Source organism: Gracilinanus agilis, chromosome 3, assembly GCF_016433145.1.
Source record: "Gracilinanus agilis isolate LMUSP501 chromosome 3, AgileGrace, whole genome shotgun sequence".
Classification (NCBI taxonomy): domain Eukaryota; kingdom Metazoa; phylum Chordata; class Mammalia; order Didelphimorphia; family Didelphidae; genus Gracilinanus; species Gracilinanus agilis.
In genome coordinates, this window is record NC_058132.1 from 504478113 (window position 1) to 504502946 (window position 24834).

General features: G+C 40.0%; 2 protein-coding genes across 2 annotated transcripts in view; one reads left to right on the forward strand and one right to left on the reverse strand.

The window, feature by feature from the left end:
* GRK1 (G protein-coupled receptor kinase 1) overlaps window positions 1–9164 on the reverse strand; it is a 27818-nt gene extending 18654 nt beyond the window's left edge. Inside the window, exons 1-4 of the mRNA XM_044667101.1 lie at window positions 8463–9164; window positions 5231–5358; window positions 1759–1916; window positions 287–370 (exon numbers count right to left, since the gene is read on the reverse strand). Coding sequence (XP_044523036.1) covers window positions 287–370; window positions 1759–1916; window positions 5231–5358; window positions 8463–9164 — 1072 coding nt within the window. The remainder of the gene's footprint in view (window positions 1–286; window positions 371–1758; window positions 1917–5230; window positions 5359–8462) is intronic.
* Window positions 9165–21892: 12728 nt separating this feature from the next.
* Window positions 21893–24834, forward strand: part of ATP4B (ATPase H+/K+ transporting subunit beta) — a 30291-nt gene continuing 27349 nt past the window's right edge. Inside the window, exon 1 of the mRNA XM_044667102.1 lies at window positions 21893–22004. Within this exon, the coding sequence (XP_044523037.1) occupies window positions 21893–22004 (112 nt within the window). The remainder of the gene's footprint in view (window positions 22005–24834) is intronic.

The following is a 24834-nucleotide window of genomic DNA, read 5'->3' on the forward strand; positions in this document are numbered from 1 at the left end:
GAAGGAAGGAAGGAAGGAAGGAAGGAAGGAAGGAAGGAAGGAAGGAATGAACAAACGAAGGTAGGGAGAAAGGAAGGAAGAAAGGAGGAGAGAGAGAGAGAGAGAGAGAGAGAGAGAGAGAGAGAGAGAGAGAGAGAGCGCTACATTTCCACATTGACAAAACAAGTTGCTATCCCTCCCTTGGAAGGGAGAACTCTTGGCTTCTCCTAAGGTAGGACTTGACAGAGAGAGCAGCTACTCTGTCCTTCTCCACCATCCCATCCACTATAGATTCCTGGGCATTTACCTGGGGTGCCCGCATAACCCTTTGTCTTTGTCTGTCCTTCCTTCAGTTCCACTGCAAGGCCAAGATCAGAAATCCGGACGTTGCCTGAAAAGCAAACATCAGACATGGTCAGATGAGGCCTGAACATAAAGGAAGCTGGTGTGCCCAGCACCTTGCTGGAGCCACAGTGTAGTGCTCTGTACACACCCCACCCAGGAAAGCAATCAGAGCCTAAGGTCACAGACTACCCAGAAACAACCTCTTCCACTTCTCTCCATGGGCAAGACCTTAGCCATGTCCAAAGGAAACTAAAGCTGAGTTTCAAACCTCCACAATCAACTAGAACTTGCAAAGTGCTCATAGAGACAACTTCTTCCCAAAGCTAAACATTTGCTCCATTCCTGAATTTCCACATGGATTTAACTCTCTGGCTTATTAGTAATTATCTGACTCAATAAGTGGTTACTGCCTTGACCTTGACACTGGCTGCTGATGCTAAGACAATAAATGGAACAGTTCCCCCTTCCCCACTTCACCGTAGAACAAAGAATACCATAATTACAGAGGAAAATTAGTTAAAAGGAAGTAAAAGTTCATTCTATATCCATTTAGAACTGCACGTTTAAGAGTTCTCTAATACATCTTAATCATTCACTTGTTAGCCATCAGCAAGTACTTATTATGTGTTGGAGATGTGGGGATGCAAAAAAAAGGGGGGGGGGAGTCCCCATCTTGAAGGAGTTTCCATTCAAATAGGACAGAGAATATGTCCATAATTAAGCATCTACAACATAAATATAGAGTAGATGGAAGATATCACTAAAGGGGGAGGCAGTAGCAATTATAATTGTACATCATAGGCAGAAAATATAAACATTTGTTAAGAATCTGACCATTAACTAATACTAGTGATTCTATGAAGTGTAGATTTTACACAGTTAAATCATACCTCTAAAACCTATACTTGTCTGCCCAGTTTCACTCAAGTTTGGTAAAAAGGATGGATGAAGGGTGGTGCAGTGGATTAAAAGCCAGGACTAGAGACAAGAGGTTCAAATCTGGCCTCAGCCACTTCCTAGCTGTGTGACCCTGGATAAGTCCCTTAATCCCTATTGCCTAGCCCTTACCATTCTTCTGCCTTGGAAAGATGGAAAGTAAGGCTTTTAAAAGAAAAAAGGATGAATTGAGATGCCCATTTGCAAAATGGTAATGGTGGCCATTTTATTTCAAGATGGAAGTCTGGACCACAAGTCAAACTTTTGGTATTATGTGAATATCCTTTAATAGTGTACCAAAAATCAGCCCATTCTTGTTGAAGTTCCTGTCGGTCAACTGGACGTTCATATTCAAAATGTTGAGTCAGCAGAGTGGAGCAGAGACCTCGCTTCCCTGAATCCATAATATTGATGGCGGATCATCCTCAATCTGGGGAGCACACACTGAAAAGCAGAAGGCAACAGACAGTCTGGTTCCGCAGGACAGGCTCCACTTACCATCATTATCCAACAGGACATTCTCTGGCTTGAGATCCCTGTACACAATCCTGTTCTGGTGGAGGTGCTCCATGCCACAGATGATCTGGGCAATGTAAAAGACGGCTCTTGGTTCCTCAAAACCAGGATTCTCCTCATTGACGTTGTAGATATGATACCTGGGAGAAGAGAATACCATGGAAGAGGTGGGTATGTTCACATTTTTGGAGGTTCGCGAAGTGCTATTTTTTAAAATAAAAACTTATTTTTTGTCTTAGTATTTGAAGGAGTTTCTGACTCAAGACAGAAGGGCAAGTTAAGCAGAGTTAAGTGTCTTGCCCAGGGTCACACAGCTTGGAAGTATCTAAGGCCACAGAGTACTTTTTGGTTGTTTTTTTTTTTTGTTTGTTTTTTTGTTTGTTTTTAATTTTAAACCCTTAACTTCTGTGTATTGACTTATAGGTGGAAGAGTGGTAAGGGTGGGCAATGGGGGTCAAGTGACTTGCCCAGGGTCACACAGCTGGGAAGTGTCTGAGGCCGGATTTCACAGAGTACTTTTTGAGAGATTGTCCCATTTGATCCTCATAAAAACCCTATGAAGTAGGTGCTATTGATCCCATTTTGCAGAAGAATAAAATGAGGCACAGAGGATCTAAGTGACTTGTTCAGGGTTATACACAACTAGTGAATGTGCTGCACATCCACAATTTAAATCAAAAGCAAAATCATCACAAAGGAATGGTCAGATTTGGGAGAAATATATCTCACTATCAGATATCTCTAAAAAAGATTTTGTTCCTTTTTTCAGTTGCCCAGGGAAATGAAAAACACAAACAAATTGAATGAAATCTAAAGCTGATTCCAAGACCTCATTTTAGTCAATAGCTTTAGCTTCTTTCCAAGCCAGCCTTTAAGAGATGATTAGTTTGAAGTTGTCAGAATCAGAGAACTTGAGAACTATAACAAAGAGATTTTAAAGACTATCTAGTCCATCATTCATCATTTTACACATGAAGAACCCCGTGGCCTAGAGAAATAAATGGATTTTCCAGAACCCACATAGGAATTAAGTGGCCCTAGGGCAGAGGTGATGCAGTGGTCAAAACACTGGCCTAGAACCAAAAAGATGTGAATTCAAGCCCCAACTCATTTTCTAGGCATGTGACCCTGGACAAGTCACTTAACCACTACCTGCCTTAGTGTATTCAACTATAAAATGGGGATCAAAATAGCACCAACCTTCCAGAGTGGCTGCAAGGATCAAATAAGACCACTTTTGTGAGGTCCTAGCACAGAGTTTGGAAAAGAATAAGCCCTTAATCAATATTCATTCCTTTCTCCTCCTCTAAGCTGGGACAACATCATTCAGTGCAAATTTAGAAGGGTTAGGAGCCTTCATTCATGGGGTGACTTCATTTTGTGCAATACTTTATGCTCCATATCACCAAGTTTTTAGTCTTGTGCTATTCTGAACTCTTTGTCTCTGCCTGTTTTGCTTTACCCTCAAAATTAAATTTGGATTGTGAACTGGAACGAACTCCAGGAATTGATGCAGAGTAAAAGGAGCAGAATCAGGAGAACTTTATACACAGAGACTGATATACTATGGTAAAATCAAATGTAATGGACTTCTGTACTAGCAGCAATGCAACGACCTGGGACAATTCTGTGATACTTGTGAGAAAGAATTCTATCCACATTCAGAGGAAGAACTGTAGGAGCAGAAACACAGAAGAAAAACGACTGCTTGATCACATGGGTCAATGGGGATATTATTGGGGATATAGACTCTAAATGATCCCCCTAGTGCAAATACTAATAATATGGAAATAGGACTTGATCAATGACACATGTAAAACCAGTGGAATTGCTCATTGGCTATGGGAGAGGGGTTGGGAGGAGGGGAGGGGAAGAACATGAATTATGTCTTAATTAATAAATTAAAAAATTTTTTAAATTAAATTTGGGTGATAGCATTCAAAGACATTCAAAACTTAAAAAAGCAACCAAAAATTCACCTGATCCCTGTTCTTCTACCCAGTAGAATGTAAGTTTCTTTAAGGCAAGTCTATTTTCACAGTTTTTTTCATTATAGTCCTAGAACCTATCATGATACCTTTCCTGGAAGAGTTGAATAAATATTTGTTTGAATGGATTGGAATAATGGATTGAATGGAATGGAATTTGTTTGAATGGATTGCTCACCAAGGACCCTGGACACCCTTGAAAAAAAATAAATAGATTAAATCCCTCCAGTTCAAAGCCAGGACATGATGAGACAGGATTTGGAAGGGCATAGTATAATAAGAGCACTCCCTTGTTTATTATACTAGGAATATAATGGTTTTGAAGGCAGCTAGGTGGATAGAGTTCTGAGCCTAGAGTCATGAAGTCTCATCTTCCTGAGTCCAAAACTAGCCACAGACTCTCACTAGTTGTGTGACCCTGGACAAGTCACTTAAGCCTATTGGCCTGTTTCCTCATCTGTAAAATGAGCTGGAGAAGGAAATGGCAACCCACTCCAGTATCTTTGCCAAGAAAACTTCAAATAGGGTCACAAAGAATCAAACACGACTGAAACAACTGAACAAAAACAACCTATTGGTTATCTCAAGCCTCATCGTGATTCTAGCATATCTTTCAAGAATCCAACCTGGAAAATAATTATGAAGTTTAAAAAGTTTATCTCTAGTGCCCTCATTACTCAATAACACCCATCTTCTTCCTCCTCTCCCCAGACAACCCAAAGCCCACATACTCTTCTTCTGGGGAAAAAAATGCTAAAATATAAAGGACATAAATATACTCTCTTCCCCAGAAAGATTGATGCTAGTTGAGAGCCGAGGGAAAGAAACTCTTATAGCAAAATTCAAGGCAACATAGAAAGGCAATGTAAGAGAGATTTTTTGGTTGACTCTGCTTGGCTAAAGGTGATATGGTATATTGGTTAGAGAACCAAGAAGAACTAACCCCCCCCCCTTTGACACATCCCAGGAAAATTTCTCAATAATCTAGGGCAATGCTTTAAGACTCAAAGTTGCAAAAGAGGTACCAACCTGCTTGTCAGTGGGGAGTTCCTCCATTTCATTCCTATCTCTTCCTGTCTATGTCAAAACCACACCACGATGGCAGTTTCTTACTATATCTTGAGTCTGGTTTGCATCTTACTAAGATCATGTTGGTGGACCTATGGCACGTGTGAGGAAGGGAGCTACTGTCTTCCCTCTCTCCACACCACACGTGCCTGAGGGCATTCCTCACTTCACCCATCCCTCTGCCCAGCAGCATAGTGGGAGCACTTCCTCCCTCCCCTGTCTGGGCTAAGGGGGTAACTCACAGGTGGTGGGAGGGTCCACGTTTGGCCACTTGGTGTCTAAAAGGCTCACCATCACTGTCTAAGACCACTCTAAGATCACTTTTCACAGGATACTGTCATGATCACTTTGGTCCATCCCAACCCTACCTCCCACTTTAGACCAAGGGTTCAATTTACCTTAAGTCTCCTCCATTCATGATGGTCATCACCAAACAGAGGTCAGTTTTGGTTTCAAATGCATAAGCCAAAGAGACTATAAATCTGCTATGGACCTTCGCTAGGATTCTCTTCTCTACCATAGCGCCCTAGAAAGCAAGACTACGAATAAGTACACACATTTTCAGCTGAAAAAAATGCATTCTCTACAAATTTCCAAACTTAATAAGACAGAATAACAATTATACATTCCATACCACTCCACCCGCCAAGGGATTCTCTCTGGGCAAATCAATATTTATATAATCTAAATAGGAGAAATAGTAGCAATGTAACAAAAATACTTAGCCTTTAATTAGCAACAAGCAAACTCAAAGAACTTCACTAACACATACTAGCCCCATTTCACAGATGGAAAAACTGATAGCTCATAAAATTATAAAGTTACAAGGGACTTAAAGAGGTCCCTTCATCTAATCCCCTGCTTCTGGGCAGGTTAATGTCTAAAATAGCCAAGTTAGATGGCGTTGCATCCTGTTTTTAAAAGATAATCAGAGTTGATAATTCCACAACCTCCCTTGATAGCCTGTTCCAGTGTTTAATCCCCTTACAGTCAAGCAGCTCTTCCTTATGTCTAACCGAGCTCTCTCTTGCTGCAGTGTCAGCCCATTTCCTCTTGTTCAGGCCTCTGCAGAGATGGAGAGCAACTGGTCAGTGTCCTCCCAAATTGTTTAATGTCTTTATTTTAAAATCTTTTTACTTTCCATTTAAAAGGGTCTTTTAAAAATGGTTCTGGTAACCTTGAATTTGCAACTAGAAAGAGGATAAAGTCTCTTGGGGGAAAAAAAGTTGGGCATGAACCTACACTGGCGGGAGGGTGTAGACTTTGTTTCATTTTTACCCATACCCAGATAGTTTCTGGATCAGGAAGAAGAGATTATGATAAGAACTGGGAGAGGGACCGGCCCTAGGATTTCATTGGCATAAGAAACTCCCATGTGACTTTAGCAATATAAGTCAGCAACTACTCTGCGACTGATGGTCTTAGAAAGGTGCCCAGATTCAGAACCTGAGAATTAAGTATCTTGCTCAGGATCACACAGAGAATGTGTGGAAAAGGCAATTCTTGAATCCAAGTCCCTCTGATTTCAAATCCAGCTCTTTCTCCATTATTCCAAACTACCTCTCTTGGACAAGAAAGAGGAATATTTCCTACTTTTCTAAGACTCCATCATTGGAATTCTACCAACTTTTCCTTGGAACTCAAAATTCACTTAAAATTTTTGTCCTTAACCTCCTCAACTCAGACCAATTGACCAGAGATCTGGATATACTAAGTATAATATCAAGACACTATCTAGTTATATGCTAATTATTCCTTTTTTCCTTCCTTCCTTCCTTCCTCCCTTTCTTCTTTCTTTCTTTCCTTCCTTCCTTCCTTCTTTCCTTCCTTTCTTTTTTCCTTCCATCTTTTCCTTCTTTCTTCCTGTTAATCCTAGACTGTCCTCACTGCGCCATCGAGCCGCATCCTGTTTGTTTCTTTCTTTAACAAATCAAATTCTGATCCCACTTTCACTTTTCCTTCATTTGAATGTGCCTCAGTTATAATACTAGCTGACCTGAGCAACCTTTGCAGGGAAACAGAGCACCTCACTTGGTCAGGTATGTGTCAAGGTCATTGAGAAGGCCAATAAGATGAATTTACAAATCGTTTTAAAGCAACTTACACAGATTCTATCAAATGGAACATTGACATAAGTGAAGGTGGCATGAACCCTCTGCAGTAGAACTCCATCATGGCACGGTAAAATTACGTTTTTTTTTTAAAAACTAGGATGCAAAGTGCATTTTATAAAGATGGTTGTGTTGGCCTACAACATCACTATTATGATGGGGTCTCACTTCATGTTTGGCCAAATTGGTTTATGTTTGGTGCTGAAATCCCTAAGAGTGAGACATGGCGTAGTAGATATAAGGCTGGCCTCCTAGCCAGCATCCCTGGGTTCCAGACCCATCTCTGGCATATACTGATTTTGTGACTCTGGGCAAATCCATCCTTCAATGCTCTAAACAACTAAATTGTTAAGCAGAAAAGGTGCCTACCTATATTGTTAGAGGAAGTCCTCACCCAGGATTTCCCTTTTCCTTTGAAATCACAGGTCCAGACCCTCTCCCTAACCCCTTTGGAAAGCTGGGCAAATTCTTCAGACACAAAGTAAGCTACTATTGTGCTGAGCATATTTCTAAAGTCAAACTGAGGCATCAGGAAGAATGAGGCATTTCTACAACTATATTTCTTTAAAAAAAAAAAAACCTCCCCTTCTGTCTTAGAATCAATATTGTATTATCAGTTTCAAGGCAGAAGAATGGTAAGGACTCAGCAACTGGAGTTAGATGACTTGCCCAGGGCCACTGAGCTAGGAAATATCTGAAGTCATATTTGAAACCAGGACCCGACAGCTATATTCAATCATAGTGGTTTAAAGAAAAAGACAGATATAAGATATTATCTGTATCGACATGGCCTTAATGGATTGGCTACAAACCAGTTTGGCGATGCCCAGCTACTGCACAACAACTGATATTAATTACAACCATAGAACTAGAGGAAGTGAATCATCACTGGACTAGAAGGGATGCTAAGAGATCGTTTGATCCATTCTCCACCCTCAGTGATCTAGCTTTTGGTGTCATAAAACATCAAAACTCAGCTCCTGTGCCACCAAACTTGAGGCCCACTTTAATGATAGGACATACTTTTTGGTCTGGACCCATGATTTCATCTGTGTGGGAAAACTCCCTCTCCCAATGTAGACCAGCCCCTGTTCTGTAACTTATCATCTTAAATATTGTTTTGACCTCTAAGAAGTTAAATGACTTGCCCACAGTCATACAGCCAGTCTGTGTCCTGGGTGGGACTTGAATCCAGATTGTCCTGCCTCAAAGGCCAGCTCCCTATTTCCTCCATCATGGTGGCTTCTCATTACAGATTGACCATAAGACTTGCCAACAAGGGTACTGCGGAAGAGAGCTTGGCTACCACTCCAAGTCAGGGCTTTCTACCCCAAACACCCACGCCAGTCACCTTCACTCAGGATAAAGCTCTTCCAAGAGAGTGACTGAATTCCTGCATCCTGATTAGTATCCTTCCACGCACCCTTCCCCACAACCTCGAGTCCTCCCCCTCTGCCCCACCTTGGGAATCTCAAAGCCATTTACTTTGGACTTCCTGGGACCTATTGCTGCTGCTTACTTGGTACCCTTTCCTTTTCTTCAGTCTCTTCTTATTCAGTTTTTTACAGGCGTACATCCTGCCTGTGGCTTTCATCTGGCAACCGGACACCTCCCCAAAACCCCCCTTTCCCAGGACCCTGAAGTCCAAAAACCAGTCTTCCCCAATAGGCTGGGCTTCTAGCCACTTCCACTGCAGGAACCTCAAGAAATACAAGCTCTCCAAGTACTCTTTGAAGGGTGCCTCACTCAGATGGTCCAGAGTCGTCTGAAGCAGAGGCTGGAAGAGTCCATTGGGGATGCTTGCGTGCTTCTCCTTGACCTTCTCGACCATGCCCTCCTCCAGGAAGCTGCAGAAAAGCTTGGCCTTGGGATCCAGGTAGTCGGCAAGGATGGCCTGGGCTTTCTGAAGGCGAAAGTCATCATCAGCAGTGTCGTAGTCCTCGATATCCCGCCATAACTCAACGGCGGGGACGTGCTGCTCCACGCTCTTTAGGAACTGCTGGAAGAGGCGCTTGCCGATGGGCTGTTCGGAGCAAATGTTTACGAAGTCTAAGTTAAGGGTGTCCCGTAGGGATTCACATTTGGAGAGAGGAGGCAGTTTGAGCTTCGAAAGGTACTTCTTGTCGCGAGATAAATGGGAGCTACCACTTGCATCGAAACTGCCCCGAGCAGCTATGAAGGCAGAATTGGCCACAACGGTCTCCAGGGACCCAAAATCCATCCTCGAATTTGTTCAGTCACTGGGTTCAGGCATGAGAAGTCATGAGTCAAAGCTGAATGAGAAGAGTCCGGCAGGATCCCGAGAACTGGGTTTCCGGGATTGACCTGCTGCCCTTGGCCTGTGGCACCTTTCTGCCCTCACAGGCACAAGGGAGATGTCCTGGTCAGTGCAATGATCCAGGAAGAACCAATGTAAAAAGCACACAGATCCCCAGGGTCCTGGGTAATGTGCAAGTTCAGCACCAATACTAATCCCCGGGATCCTCGGATACAGGTGGAGGTTGAATTAGGTGGGATGAACGAGGAACAGAAAAAGATAATCCCCCTGAGTCATCACCTCAAGTAAACTCTTTATCTGATTAAACAAATAATTGTACACTTCTCCTTCTCTCTCTGAGGGTATATTTATTTCACTACCTAGAAAATTCTGAGCACTTTGAGTAGCATTCCCTGCAAGGTCACTTGAGAGATAGGAACCACTGAAAGCCAAAACTCCAGATTTGTCCCCTCCAATTTTTCATTCTGCCTGGACAAACACAGCTGGGGTCCCTGCCTACTTGTTCCAGTACTGAAAGAATGTTAGCATGGTTGAAACTGCTTTAGCCAGAGCCCTGAGTGCTTTTGGAGGAGGGGTGTTAAGTAAACCTAGAAGATTAAATACCTCAAAGCAAGAAAATCCAATTAATGAGGTATTAACATAACTAATCAGAACCCATGTCTAACTGGATTTTTATTTCTGCACTTTACTTTCATAAGAAAGAAGTGAAAATAAAAATCAGAGATAAGAAGGCTTGAGAAAAAAAAAATTTTAATGAGCAAATGACTGAAGATATCTCGAATTTAAAGCAAGGCTTAATGCTCCAGTGCTTAGCAGAGTGTCTGGTACATCGCAGGCACATGTTTGTTGATTGAGGGGCAAGAACAGCACTGGAGTTTTTGACCCTTGAGGATCAGAAGACCCATCACCGAATCCTGGTTCTATCAGTTTACCTGACTATGTGACCGTGGACAAGTCACTTAACCACTCTGAGCCTCAGTGGTCAGATTAGAAGCCCAAGTCCCTTGTAGCTCTAAATCTCTAATCTTATGATCTATAAAATGGAAATAATATTTTCATGACTATTGTGAGGAAAGAATTTTGTAGATTTTTTTTAAACCCTCACCTTCTGTCTCAGAATCGATTCTAAGTATCAGTCTCAAGATAGAAGAGCAATAAGGGCTCGGAGGCAATTAGGGTTAAGTGACTTGCCAGATCAAGCAGCTGGGAAGTGTCTAAGGGCAGATATGAACCCAGGACCTCTCATCTCCAGGGCTGGCTCTCTGTCTGCTGAGCCCTGATGTGTGTGTGTTATTTTTTGTTTATTTGTTTTTACCCCTTCCTTCCATCCTAGAATCAATACTGTGTATTGGTTCCAAGTCAGAAAAGCGGTAAGGGCTAGACAATAGGAGTTAAGTGACTTGTCCAGGGTCACACAGCTAGGAAATGTCTAAGGTCAAATTTAAACCCAGGACCTCTCATCTCCAGGGCTGACTATCTGCTGAGATGTCTGTCTGACGTTTTTTTTTTGTTTGTTTGTTTGTTTTGTTTTGTTTTGTTTAGCCTTTCCTTCCATCTTAGAATCAATATTGCATATTGGTTCCAAGTCAGAAGAGTGGTAAGGGCTAGGCAATGGGAGTTAAGTGACTTGTCCAGGGTCACACAGCTAGGAAATGTCTGAGATCAAATTTGAACCCAGGACCTCTCATCTCTAGACCTGTCATCTAGTTGCCCTGATTTTTTAAAATTGGAAATGGTGTTGGAGAGGCTGTAGGAAAATCAGCACTCCAATACAGGGTTAGAGTTGTCGTGAATTGGTCCAATAAAACTGAAAAAAGTAATTGGAAATAATCTGAGAAAAATTACTAAGCTGTTCATACTGCTTAGCCACAATGACTATTTGGTATGTGCCCCAAGGAGACCAAAGTAAAAAAAAAAATGATTCATAACTACACCAAGGATGATGAGAGAACATATCTGATGAGAACATAAATGATATTATCACTAAAAGGAACTTCAATCTGGTGATTAGCAACAGACATTCTGTCCTCCAGAGAACTGGTAAGGTAAGGAAACACACATATTTATATCCTTTCTCCCACCTTTTTAGTAAATGTTACCAGCCTTTGCCCATATTGTGTTTGGAAGGGAGATAGAAAATTATTTCCAGAGGATATCAGTTTGGATATGACATCAGGGCTTTACAGATTATTTCAGAAATAAAGGAATGGGCTGGAGAGTTAGAAAGAAGAGAGAAGACCCAGGGTAGGGTTGGGAAATAATATGAATTTAAAAGTAGCCAGGGGAGCAGCTGGGTAGCTCAGTGGATTGAAAGCCATACCCAGAGACAGGAGGTCCTGGGTTCAAATTTGACCTCAGACATTTCCTGGCTGTATGACCCGGGGCAAGTCACTTAACCCCTATTGTGTAGCCCTTACCACTCTTCTGCCTTGGAACCAATACACAGTATTGATTCTAAGATGAAAGATAAGGGTTTTTTAAGAATTAAAAAAATTTTTTTAAAGAAAATAATCCCTGGTTATACAATCTCACCCCTAAAACCAGGTGTCCTGCAAAGTCCTTCTGGCTTAGGTCATGGGGGCCATACATTTGGAGTTGAAAGAAAACAAATTCAACCTCCTTATTTTCCTGATGAAGAAACTGACTTGCCCAGGATCACATAACTGGGTGGCATGATTTGAACTCAGGCATTCCTCATTCCATGTGCCATGCTCTGTCTACTAGGTAGCCCAGCTGACTTAGGATAAGAATATAAATCAAGCAAATATATAATGTGTTATCAAATGATGATAAAGATATAATTATGCATGAGTAAGCAGAGATAGTAGCATGGATAATATAAATGCATTTAAGCCACACACACCCCTCAACTCAATTTAGTCAATTATTTTAATCAGCATTAAACCTTTCATCTGAACTCCTCACCATAATGAGAGAGGGGAGTTCCTTTGATTTCTCGAATTTTTCCACAAGAGGCTGATGGTTTAGCAGAAAGGGTGCAAGACTTGAAGAAAAAGGAGTCCTACGTTCAAACAAAGCCTGTGACACTAGCCACATGAGCACAGACGAGCCTCTCTGAGATTCAATCTTCTCATCTGTCAAATGGGGATAATAATACATGTAGTACCTACCTCTCAGAGCCATTGACTAGATCAGTGATTCCGAAAGTGGGTACTACCGCCCCCTGGTGAGTGCTGCAGCGATCCAGGGGAGCGGTGACGGCCACAGGTGCATTTATCTTTCCTATTAATTGCTATTAAAATTTTTTTAAAATTAATTTTCAGGGGGCTAAGTAATATTTTTTTTCTGGAAAGGGGGCGGTAGGCCAAAAAAGTTTGGGAACCAATGGCCTAGATCAAATGAGATAACAGATATAAAGATTTTGTAAACTTTGAAGTGTCATAGAGATACAAGCTATTATTATTACTATTATTATTATTATTATTATTATTATTATTATTATTATTATTATTATTATAGGAAGTATGGCATAATGGATAGAGCATTGGAGTTAGGAAATCCTGTTTCTAGTTCTGGCTCTATCATTTATTAATTGACTTTTAAGCCTCCATTTTCTCATCTATAATATGGGGACGATAAAGTATGTCCTTCCTAACTTGCAAGGGTGTGATAAAGATCTAATGTGTGATTGAACTAAAAATCTATACGTTTTCCCACTTGAGTAGGTTAGGTCTACCATTCCTTCTTTCTTCCTTGTGACTGAGATTGTTGTTGTTTAGTCATTTTCAGTCATGTCTGACTCTTCCTGACCCTTTTTGGGGTTTTCTTGGCAAAGATACTGCCATTTCCTTCTTCAACTCATTTTACACATTTTACACATGGGAAAACTGAGGCCAAAAGAATTAAGTGACTTGCCCAGGGTCACATAGCTAGTAAGTATCTGAAGCTAGATTTGAACTCAGGAAGGTGAGCCTTCCTAATCCAGGCCTGGCACTCGATTCACAATGCACTTAGCTGCCCTGTGATAGAGATTAATTTTCCCTAAAAAGATACAAAGAGGTCTCAGGTCCCAAGCAGCCCATGTTTCCCTGACAAACCTACGAGCATAAAAAGTCTCATCTGTGTGCAGTCAGTGCCTTCCAATTTGGTAGATTTCCAAAAATCATGTGAGTCACCATGTCCTTTACTATCTACTGCCCCGATGACCAGATGCATTCCCATATGGCGAGGAGAAGCCAAGTGCCACTGTATCCTTGCTGCATATCCTGGCTATGTTAGAGAAAAGTAAATTTCCTTTTGTTAACTGGTCAGTGACTTGCAAGAGTCTCATTTCATCTCAATATTGAACCTGAATGAAAGTGTTAGAACCACCTCCAACAAAATGAAATCAGGTATTTGAAATTACCTATGAGAGGGCAGGTACAGTAGATTGAGAGTCAAGCTTAAAGATGGGAGGCCCTGGGTTTAAATCTGGCCTTAGATACTTCCTAGCTGCATATCCTGGGTTAAGTCACTTAACTGTCATTGCCTAGCCCTTCCTGTTCTTCTGCTTTGGAACAGTATTGATTCTAAAATAGAAAGAAAGAAAGAAAGAAAGAAAGAAAGAAAGAAAGAAAGAAAGAAAGAAAGAAAGAAAGAAAGAAAGAAAGAAAGAAAGAAAGAAAGAAAGAAAGAAAGAAAGAAAAGAAAAGAAAAGAAAAGAAAAGAAAAGAAAAGAAAAGAAAAGAAAAGAGAAAAGAAAAGAAAAGAAAAGAGAGAAAGGAAGGAAGAAAGAAAGAAGCTGCATGAACTGGCCTAGAAAAAGTGCTTGTCTCAGAGTCAGGACGACATGAGTTCAAATCCTGCCTTGAACACCTAATAGCTGTGTGATATTGAACAAGTCTTTAAATCTCTCTATGCCTCAGTTTTCTCACCTGTAAAATGAAGAGGTTTGACTTAGTGATCCTATGACCTAAAGCAGAGGAAGTTTGCAGGCACTGACCATTGGAAAGGGCTGATACCTCAGGGGAAGTGGAGGGAAGTCTAAATTCTACATAAACAAGAAACTAGATTATTATAGAGTTCAGTGAATGCAAAAAGACCCTCCATCTGGTAGGCTGCCTTTTGCTCTATTTGGATAGAGAAATAGGGAGGAGATGGCACGTGCTTCAAGGTCGTTATTTCTTTTCTGCCTCTCCTTTGACAGATGATTCCTGAAAGAAGCAAGGTCATTTTGATAACACTGAATAGAGTTCAGCATGTACAGTGTGTACTTCTAGGATTCTAAAGACTAAGCAAATAAGTAGATCCCAACAGAGCCAAGAAGAAAGGGGTGACATTGATGCTGAGATCAACATTACTTTCCTCTAAGTGTTAAACCAACATGCATTTGATAACTTGTGGGTCTTCTAATGAAGAAGCCAGTTCATTATAACTGGGGAGCTGTAGACAGGCAATGGGTCTGGTACAGAAAGGTCAGAATGGGCACCCTATAATCTGAGGTAAAAATAGTAGGATGACATTCAGAGGAAGAGAGGTGATAGGTAGTCCTGCTGAATCCTGCCTTGGCCAGACCTCATTTGGAGTATTGTAACCAGTCCTAGGGGCAGCTACATGGTGCAGTGGATAGAGCACCAAGCCTAGAGTCAGGAATGTTCATCTTCCTGAGTTCAAATCCAGCCCCAAACACTTACTATGTCTCTGGGCAAGTCATTTTCACCCTTTTTGTCTCAATTCCTCATCTATTAAAAGAGCTGAAGAAGGAAATGGCAAACCACTCCAGTCTCTGTGCCAAGAAACCCCTCAAATGGGGTCACAAAGACCCCACAACTAAACAACAAGCAACAATGATAACAACAACAGCAAGTACAAGGCACCATCTATTTAGGGCAACATGGCATAGCTATTCAGCAAGTAAGATGGTGAGGAGATTATAAACCATAACACATCCATTGAAGAATTTGGGAATGTTTTGCTTAGAAAAGAGAGAACTTGGGGAGGAGAGGATAGCAGTCAAAATATTTGAAAAGGTGTCAGGTGGAAATGGGATTAGGGCTGTTCTCCTTGGCCCTAGAAGACAGAACTAGGACTAATAATAGGACTAAACAGTGGAAAGATAACTGATTTGGAGTCAGAGGACTTGTATCCAAATCCCAATTTTGCTGTTTGCTACCTGTTTGATCTTGGGCACATTCCTGAACCCTCTGTGGCCTCTGTTTTCTCGTTTGTAAAGTGAAGGGGTTATCTCTCCTCACTATTATTTGACATAGTTATAGAAATATTAGCTAGAACAATAAGAAATGAGAAAGTGAAGATATAACAAAAATAACCCTATTAGTAGACAAGAGGGTGGTTTGCTTGGGCAACCTAGGAAATCCATTGAAGAAACCAAATGAAAACATGAATAGCTTCATTAAGGTGACAGACTACAAAATAAATTCACAAAACAATTTTTTTCTATACAGTCCTAAGAAAAATCCAGAGGAAATTATAGAAAGTTAATAACTAGAGAATGTATAAATTATATGGAGTCCATCCACCAAGACATTCACTCAGGGCTTATACAAACAGCTACAAAATATTCTCTGCAGAAATAAAGATGACTTACATAATTGGAGACATTTGTTGTTTATGGTTGGAACATGCCAATAAAATAAAAATAACAAAACCAACTAAATAATTTGCTAATTAAAAAATAAAGTTCAAACAGGAGACGGATAGGAGGAATGTATATCAAAATGCCTCAGTTCCCCCTTTATCCCCCTCATCTCTCACTCTTAACTTTTAATGTTTGCCTCATAAAAGAAAAAATTAGGACCTTTATAAACCGAATCATAAGGAGTTGATACCTTACTATAGATTAATTAAATCAGCTTGCAGCCTAACACTTAGCCCTCATCAGCCTCTACTGAAGAAATAAAGATTTTGATGGAAGTGAGAAGAGGTCATTGGAATTCCAGGATGGGTGAAAAAGACTTTGAGAAGTCAGCTTGAGAGATTTGAACTCTCTGGGACATAACAGTATGAAAGAAAGGTGACAGAGTTCTAAAATCAGTTCTTCTACTTTGTCATTCTGCCTATGGCTCAATTACTCAGACTAAGTAAATGTTGAGTAAAAGAAATAGAACTTTATTACAGAAGTGGAAAGAGTAAGAAAGAAGAGAAATTTATGAAGATAGAAAGGAAAGATGTCTGGTTGATTAAATTCTTCTTTTCAATCTAGAAAGTTGGGTTATTAAGAGAAGAGAAGAAAACTTAAATTAAATAATGGCAGTGTTTGATTTCATAGGCACCCTTGCCATGCCTACGCACATGCAGATATCCCCAGTAGATAGGACAAAAAGTATTTTTCATAGACAAGAGAGAAAATCAAGTGCAGATGAATGGATTGATCGACCTTTGAGATGAATATACCCCTTTTGTCTAATTGATGCTAATCTTTTTTCACTGGGGTTGAGTTTGTGCTTTTTGTTTTGCCTACATAGCCAAATGCAGGAAAGGGTCTACAGTGATTTTCAAATTGAATCAGAACTTCTGGAACGAAGGCCAGCCTATAATTAGGTTAGATATCAGGCACCCTGAAAGGCCAGTACCAGACTGGAAAGATGACTGACCTTTGTTCACAGGCTTCTGCTTTTTCTAGTTTAAGGGCTAACAGGACCGAGATCTGGAAAAAAGCCTGAGAATTCATTTTGTTCAATTCCCTTATTTTATGTTAACATTTTGACATTTACATAGCACTTTATTTTGTCTTTTTTTTTTATCAATGCCCTTTTCCCCCAAAGTCCATGACTGTCTGCTTAGAGAAACAGAAGGATATTGGTATTAGCTTTTCAGGATGACTTCTCTGGTGTTCCCATCCATTGATGGAAACCAACCAAGGCTTAGGATCAGAGAACAGAAAGGGTTCACCCATCAGTATACTTGCCTCCTGGGGGCTAATTCTACCCTTTGTGTCTCTTGTCTGGTAGCAGGTAATGGCAATGTCTGATTTCATAGGCTCTCTTGGTATGCCTATGCCCATGAGAGATCAGACAAATTCAAAACTTTCCCTTTTTCCTCTGGGTATACAGTGATCCCCAAAAAAGTTCAAGAACTTTGAAAGTGGATTTTGATACACTGGGAAATAAAAAGTCCCTACTATGCAATGGAAAGATTGCTGGAACTAGATCCATTGGACCTGGAGTCAAATATTGCTTAGAGACTTAGTACTCTTGTGGTCTTGACAAGTCACTTAACTTACCTAGGCATCAGTTTCTACATATATAAAAGCAAGGGAGTTGGACTAGATGCCCTCTAAGGACTCTTCCTCATCTATTCATCTGTGATTCCATGAGATTAATTCCACTTAAACTTGAATTAACAAATATTAGATCTCCCTAATGAAAATAAATGAAGATGTCCCCAGAAGATTTGGGGGCTCTCTCTTCACAGATTAATCACTCAATTAGATAAATCAAAGGAAGAAGTGAAGCTGGTAAGCATTAATGATAAGAAACAATGATAATTGTGCTTTTATAACTCCAATGATAAAATATCAGTTCCAAAACAGAGGAGCAATAAGGGCTAAACAATTGGAGTTAAGTGACTTATCCAGGATCACATGAGAAGTGTCTGTGGCTAAATTTGAACCCAGGACCTCCAATCTCCAGGCCTGGCTCTCTATCCCTACCTATCTCTAGCTGCCCCTACCTCAATTTATTTCAAAGTGAGTTTGACTAATCTACCTTTATATGCCATTACTGTATTTAACTTGAGAGGAAATGAATAACTTACCAAACAAAATTTTTATTCTTCCCTAAATTACTTTTTATCCAACTCCTCTCAACAGCTGTTCCAAATATTTTTCTTCTCTCAAGTCCCCAGTGTCTTCTCCATCCTCTTTCTCAACAGATGTCTTTGCCTCCTACTTGGTGGAAAAAATTGAGGCCATCTGCAGGTGACCTTCTCAGAAAGAGATCTCCTAACAATGACCAACTTCACTGCCTTTGATTATATTTTCCTCTCCATCCCATCTCCCCCTGCCTCTCTTTCCTCTCTCTCTCTCTCTCTCTCTCATTCTTTATTCTCTCACTCTTTAGTCTCTCTCTCCCTTCCTCTTCTACTCCAACAGCAGTGTCCAAGTCTACACCAACTTTAAAAAACCTCTTGATCTTGCCACTTCCTCAAGCTAACATTTTTATTTCTTTCTTCCTCCTTCACTTCCAGATCCCTTTAGAAAAAAAGCATTTACACTTAACACTTCCCCTTTCTCAGCACCTTTAAGTTTTCAGTCCTTTACAATCAGGTTTCTGACTTTACCACTCAACCAAAACTGGTCTCTACAAAGTTATCTCTGATCTCTTGACCACTCAGTCCTTCTCCTCTTTGACTTCTCAGCTTTTGATACTCTTGTCCATATCCTTCTTCCTAGATATTCTCTACTCCCTTGATTTCCATGACGATGTTCTCTCCTGGTTCTCTTCCTCCCTTTATGAATGCTCCTTCTCAAACTCTTCAGCTTGGTTCATCTCCTCTTCTCTTTCTACATTCTCTTTTTTAGAGATATCATCAGTTCCCCAGAATTCAAACATTGTGTCTGCACAGATGATTCCCAAATCTATATATTCTGTTCTAATCTCCCTACAGAACTCTAGTCATATATTCTCAGTTGCCTCCTGGATGTCCCAAGGGCATCTCAAACTCAGTATGTCTGAAATAGAACTGATTCTTTTTCTTGTGAAGCTATCCTTCTCTAAATCTCATCACTGTTATGGACACCTTCCAGTCCTCAGGTACCCAATATGAACCCTGGATCCTTCCAGGATTCAAGGTTTATAACATCAGAATCCCCCAGAATTAAAGGTGATTTCCCATCAAGGATCCCCTACTCCCATATCTGACTGGTCATCAAATCTTATCAATTCTATCTTCACCATAATTCTTAATCTGTCTCCTTCTCTTCTGAGCAGCTAGATGGTTCAGTGGATAGAGCATTGTGTCTGGAATCAGGAAGTCCTAGGTTCAAATCTAACCTCAGACCCTTAGCTTTGTGACCTTGGGCAAGTCCTTTAACCTCTGTTTGCCTTATTTCACTGGAGAAGAAAATGGTTAACTACTCCAGTATCTTTGCCAAGAAAACTCCTTAGACAATGTATGGTCCCTGGGGTCCCTGGAGTTGGACATGACTAAATGACTAAAACAAAAAAAACCCTTCTCTTTGCTCATAAGCCACTATCCTAGACCTTCCACTTGGGCTGCTGTATTACCTTCCTAATTAATCTCTCTACATCTAACATCTCTCTTCTCCAATTCAATCTACAGAGATGCCAAAATAATATTCCTAAAGCACAGGTGTTATTATGTCATTCCACATTGCCTGTAGGATAAAATATCAACTCCTTATGTTTGCATTTAGTAAAGCTTTCCATAATCTGGACCCCATCTGTCTTCTCCAACTTTATTTCATCATCCTTCCCTTCATGAACTCTATATTCCAGTTAAACTAGATTATTAGTTATTCTCTGAACTCGGTGCTCCATTTTGTACCAACATGGATTCACACAAACTGCCCTCAGGTGCCTAGAATCCGCTCACTCCTCTCTTTATGTCCCAAACCCTGGTTTCCTTTAAGACTCATTTCAGTCTCCTTCTCCTTTGTGAATCCTTCCTTGAGCTCCACAGTTATTAATGCTTCCACCTCAATTTTCTTCTTCCTATATTCGAGTTATTGTTGAATCACCCAGTAGAATGTAAGCTGCTCAAGGGCAGGGACTTTTTACTTTGTGTCTTTGTATCCCAATACCACAATGCCTTATTCATAATTATTATTCATAATTATACCTATGATATTAAATTAATAATGTTTAATTATTATAATATATAATATATTTATAATATATTGTTATAATATATAATAATTAATGAATAACAATTAATTAATAGAAATATTTTATTTAATTATTAAATTTATAGTAGATAAATGTAATAAATAATAACCATAATAAGTTCTGAACTGAATTCATTCTCCTTCTGTAGCCAGATAAAAGATCTATATAAAGCTGTGTACAAATACAATGCAGAATACCTAGGAAATGAGCATTTATAATAATATTATAGAATAATAAAGGAAAGTTCACAGAAGAGGTATGAAGTATTTCCTAAACTCACCCTGGTTGTACAAGTCATCATTATTAAAATACTGAAAGGGAGGGGGTGCTAGGTAGCACAATGAATAGAATGCCAGGCCTGGAATCTAAAGGACCTGGGTTCAAATCTGGCCTCAGACATTTCCTAGCAGTGTGACTGTGGGCAAGTCACTTAATCCCATTTGCCTAGCCCTTGCTGCTCTTCTGTCTTAGAATTGATTCTTAAGACAGAAGGTATGGATTAAAAAAATAATAGTGGAGAAGGAGAAAAGCTATAAATCAACTGATCCATAAGCATTTATTAAAGTTCTTCAGGGTGCCAGATACTGAGGGTTTCAAAGAAGAAAGTGAGACAATCTAATCCCTGCCCTCAGAGATCTTACCTTCTAACAGGAGAGACACATACAAATTTACAAAAATCTGACAAACTAAAAGCTGATGGCCATTAGTCATTCTTCTAGGGAGATGCACATTCACAGATAAGTAAATAAAGCATGTTAGTTGTTGTTTAGTCATTTTTCAGTTGTGTCTTCATGATCCTATTTTGGGGCCAAAAACACTAGAGTGATTTGCCATCTTTCTTAGCTCATTTCACAGATGAGAAAACTGAGGCCAACAGGGTAAAGTGACTTGCCCAGGGGCACACAGCCAGGACAAGTCTAAGGCCATATTTGAACTCAAGAAGATGCCGTCCTGCCATCCATTGTGCCATCTAGGTACCTATCAATGCAGCATTAATTACAAACAAAATACACAGTGACAGAGAAAGGATGCTAGTAACTAGGATAATCAGGAAAAGTTTCTTGCTCTGTGGCAAAAACCCTGGAGAATTTCCACATCTCCCAGGGTCACAAATATGGAGCATGCTTAATTCAACAAACATTGATGAATTACTTACCACAAAGGAGCAGAATATGGTGTTGGATATGGGAAATACAAAGGTGAATAAAATGCAGCCTCTGCCCTTCTAGATTTTTTGATCTAGGAAGACTAAATTTGATGCAAGCACAAATAAATACAATATAAAATATATAGAAATATAAAATCTAAGTCCTACACACCAAGTGCTACATAAGGGTGTAACCTAAATCATGTCTGTCTTTTTGGACTTGATTTTACAGCAGCTGTGGGAAAGGGGGGAAAAAAAAGAATTACTTCTTGTCTAAATCCAGCCAATGAATAGGAGTAAAGCTTCAGCCACAGATGGTCCCATCAGTCAAAGAAAAAAGCATTTTTCCTTAGTCGTTCTGGAAGCCATTGAAGTGATGGGGCTGGCCAAGGGCATACCAAACAGTAGGTGGGCAGCACCGACTGTATAACCACTCACACTGAAGGAGGAATTGAGGAGAATGGCAAAGGGCATGAGATAGCAATTTAGCTCTCCATCGCCTACAGGAATGCAATACAGTATCACCAATGTTTGTCCATGACGATAGCTGAGGCAGAGATGATAACCCCTTCTGGGTGCTTTCTTTGAAATAAAATCACCCAGAATTCCTTTGACCTCTAGAAAAGGAGACTATAAAAATCAAAGAAAGGGCTTTTCTTTTCTTATTCTTGGGGCATTCATTATTGCAAAGTGGGGAAGTCCTCAGGTTGGGGACAATGGCAGCTTTACAAGAAAAAAAGACCTGCAGTCAGCGGATGGAAGAATTTCGACACTACTGCTGGAATCCAGATACAGGGCAGATGTTGGGAAGGACCTTGTCTAAGTGGGGTATGTGCCATTTTAAAGACCTAGAGGTTAATGGAGATATTCTACGTATGAATGAGGAAGGGGAAGGTACATTCTAACAAAAACTGTGTAAATAACAGTGCCACCTCTTCATTTTACAGATGAGGAAGCTGAGATCCACAGAGATTAAATAGCCTGCCCATAATCAGACAGAAAGAAAATAGTAGTCGTGATTTGAACCCTGATTCTTGATTTCTTTTTTTTTTAACCCTTACCTTCTTTCTTAGAATCAATATTGTGTTCTGGTTCCAAGGCAGAAGAGGGGTAAAGGCTTGGCTTTTGAGGGGGGGTTGTAAGAGATTTTCCCAGGGTCACACAGCTAGGAAATGTCTGAGGCCAGATTTGAACCCCAAAACTCCTGTCTCTGCATCTGATTCTCAATCCACCAAGCCACCTAGCTGCCCTTTTCCTCTGATTCGAAATCTAGTGTTCTTTATCACTGCACCATGACACCTTAAGGACACCAAAGGAGACAAGGTAGAAAGTAACTACTCTCTTGTATAATGATATATCTGGCCTCTCCGCTGAGCCCCTGCTCTTTGTCTGTCATTGCCCCCCACCCCAATCCTTTCACTGTTTGACTTCTACTAATGTGGCTTCCATCCCCACTATTATACTGAAATTGGGCTCTCCAAGGACCTCCAAAGTGCCAAAGGCAACAACGGGTTCTGAGTTCTCATCCTCCTTGATCTCCCAGCAACTTACTGAGATTATTATTCTACTATACTATAGGCATTTACTGCCTAGTAAATAAATGGCACTGTGCTAAATAAAATCCCTCAGAATCAATTCACATCCCAGTTAGAACATGGAATTAGGGAGAGAGTCATTTCTTCCACAAACATCTGGGAACTGTTTCTCCTTCTATTTAAAAATGATTCCAGGGGGCAGCTGAGTGGCTCAGTGAATTGAATTTCAAGCCTGGAGAGAGGAGGTCCTAGGATGAAATCTGGACTCAGACATACCTTTTTGACCTCCATTGTTTAACCCTTGCCACTCTTCTGCCTTGAAACCAATATACAGTACTGATTCTAAGATAGAAAATAAGGATTTAAATAAATAAATTACAATTATTTCAAGGGCAGAGAGCCAGACCTGGAGACAGAAGATCCTAGGTTCAAATCTGGCCTCAGATACTTTCTAGCTGTGTGGCTCTGGGCAAGTCACTTAACCCCCGTTGCCTAGCTCCTACCGCTTGGAACTAATACTTAGTATTGATCTACAATGTAATGTTAAGGTGTTGTGTTTTTTTTTTTGTTGTTGTTGTTGTTTTTAAATCTCCCAGACCTGTGGCTGTAGTCCTGACCTCTCTTCTCAATATCTAGAATCACACTTCTAATTACCTATTCCATAGCATCACTAGCAGTCCCAACAATAGCTCAAATATCTCACAAACTGAACTCATCATCACCCAAACCAATTCTCGTTCTATAACCCAAAGCCCAGTATGATTCTCTAGTCTTCCTTCTCCCTTACTCTCTGAAACCTTTTTTACAAATCTTTAGAATTGCCCTTGGATGGGACAAAATCCAGAGGAGTAGAGAGTGAGAAGTAGACCCAACGATATTCATTGCTTTACATATTTATGCCACCTCTAAAGAGGCCTTCTCACAACAAGTTACAGTCTTCTGGCAGGATTTGGAGAAGGATAGGAATATATAGGATATAGAATATATATATAGAGAGAGTATATATATATATGGAATATATATACATATACATATAATATAGGATAGGTATCAGGGATTCCTAGATGACTAATGTAACCAAGATTAGAAGGGGAAGAATAAGCTGGGAAAAAAATTTATGACAAATTTCTCTGATAAAGATCCAATTTCTCAAATTTATAAGAATACAAGTCATTCCTCAATTGACAAATGGTCAAAGGATATGAACAAGCAATTTTCAGATGAAGAAATCAAAACCATCAATAATCATATGAAAAAGTGCTCTAAATCCCTCTTCATTAGAGAAATGCAAATTAAAACAACATGTTTAAATTAATTAAATTTAAAAATTAAAATAAATATATAAATAAGGTATGTTTGATATAATTAAATAAAAGCACCTCACGCATATCACATCTATCAATATGATGGTAAAGAAAGTCATCAATGTTGGAGGGGATGTAGCAAAATGGAGACACTAATGTATTGTTGGCAGAGCTGTGAATTGATCCAACCATTCTGGAGGGCAATTTGGAACTATGCCCAAAGGGCTATAAAACTGTGCATACCCTTTGATCCAGTAATACCACTACTGAGTCTGTATCTCAAAAGAAAAGGAGGGGGAAAGGAAGGACCTGCTTGCACAAAAATATTTATAGCTGCTCTTTTTGTAGTGGCAAAGAATTGGAAATTGAAGGGATGCCCCTCATTGGGGAATGGCTGAACAAATTTCAGCATATTATGCTAATGGAATACTATCATGCTGTAAGGATTGATGATCTGGAGGATTTCTATATGAACAGAGAGAACCTCAATGAACTGATGCAGAGTGAAATGAGCAGAACCAGAACATTGTACACAGAAAATAAAACACTGTAGAAAAATCCAATGAAATAGATGTTGCTACTAGTAGCAATGCAACAAGCCAGGACATTCCTGAAGGACTTATGGGAAAGAATGCTAACTACATTGAAAGAAAGAACTGTAGGAGTAGAAATGCAAAAGCAAAACACATGACATCACTTGTCACATGTATATATGAGTATATGATTTGGGGTTTAGGCTTTTAAAAATCATTCTATAGCAAAAATGAATACTATGGAAATAGGTACCAAGTGATGACATTTGTACAACCCAATGGAATT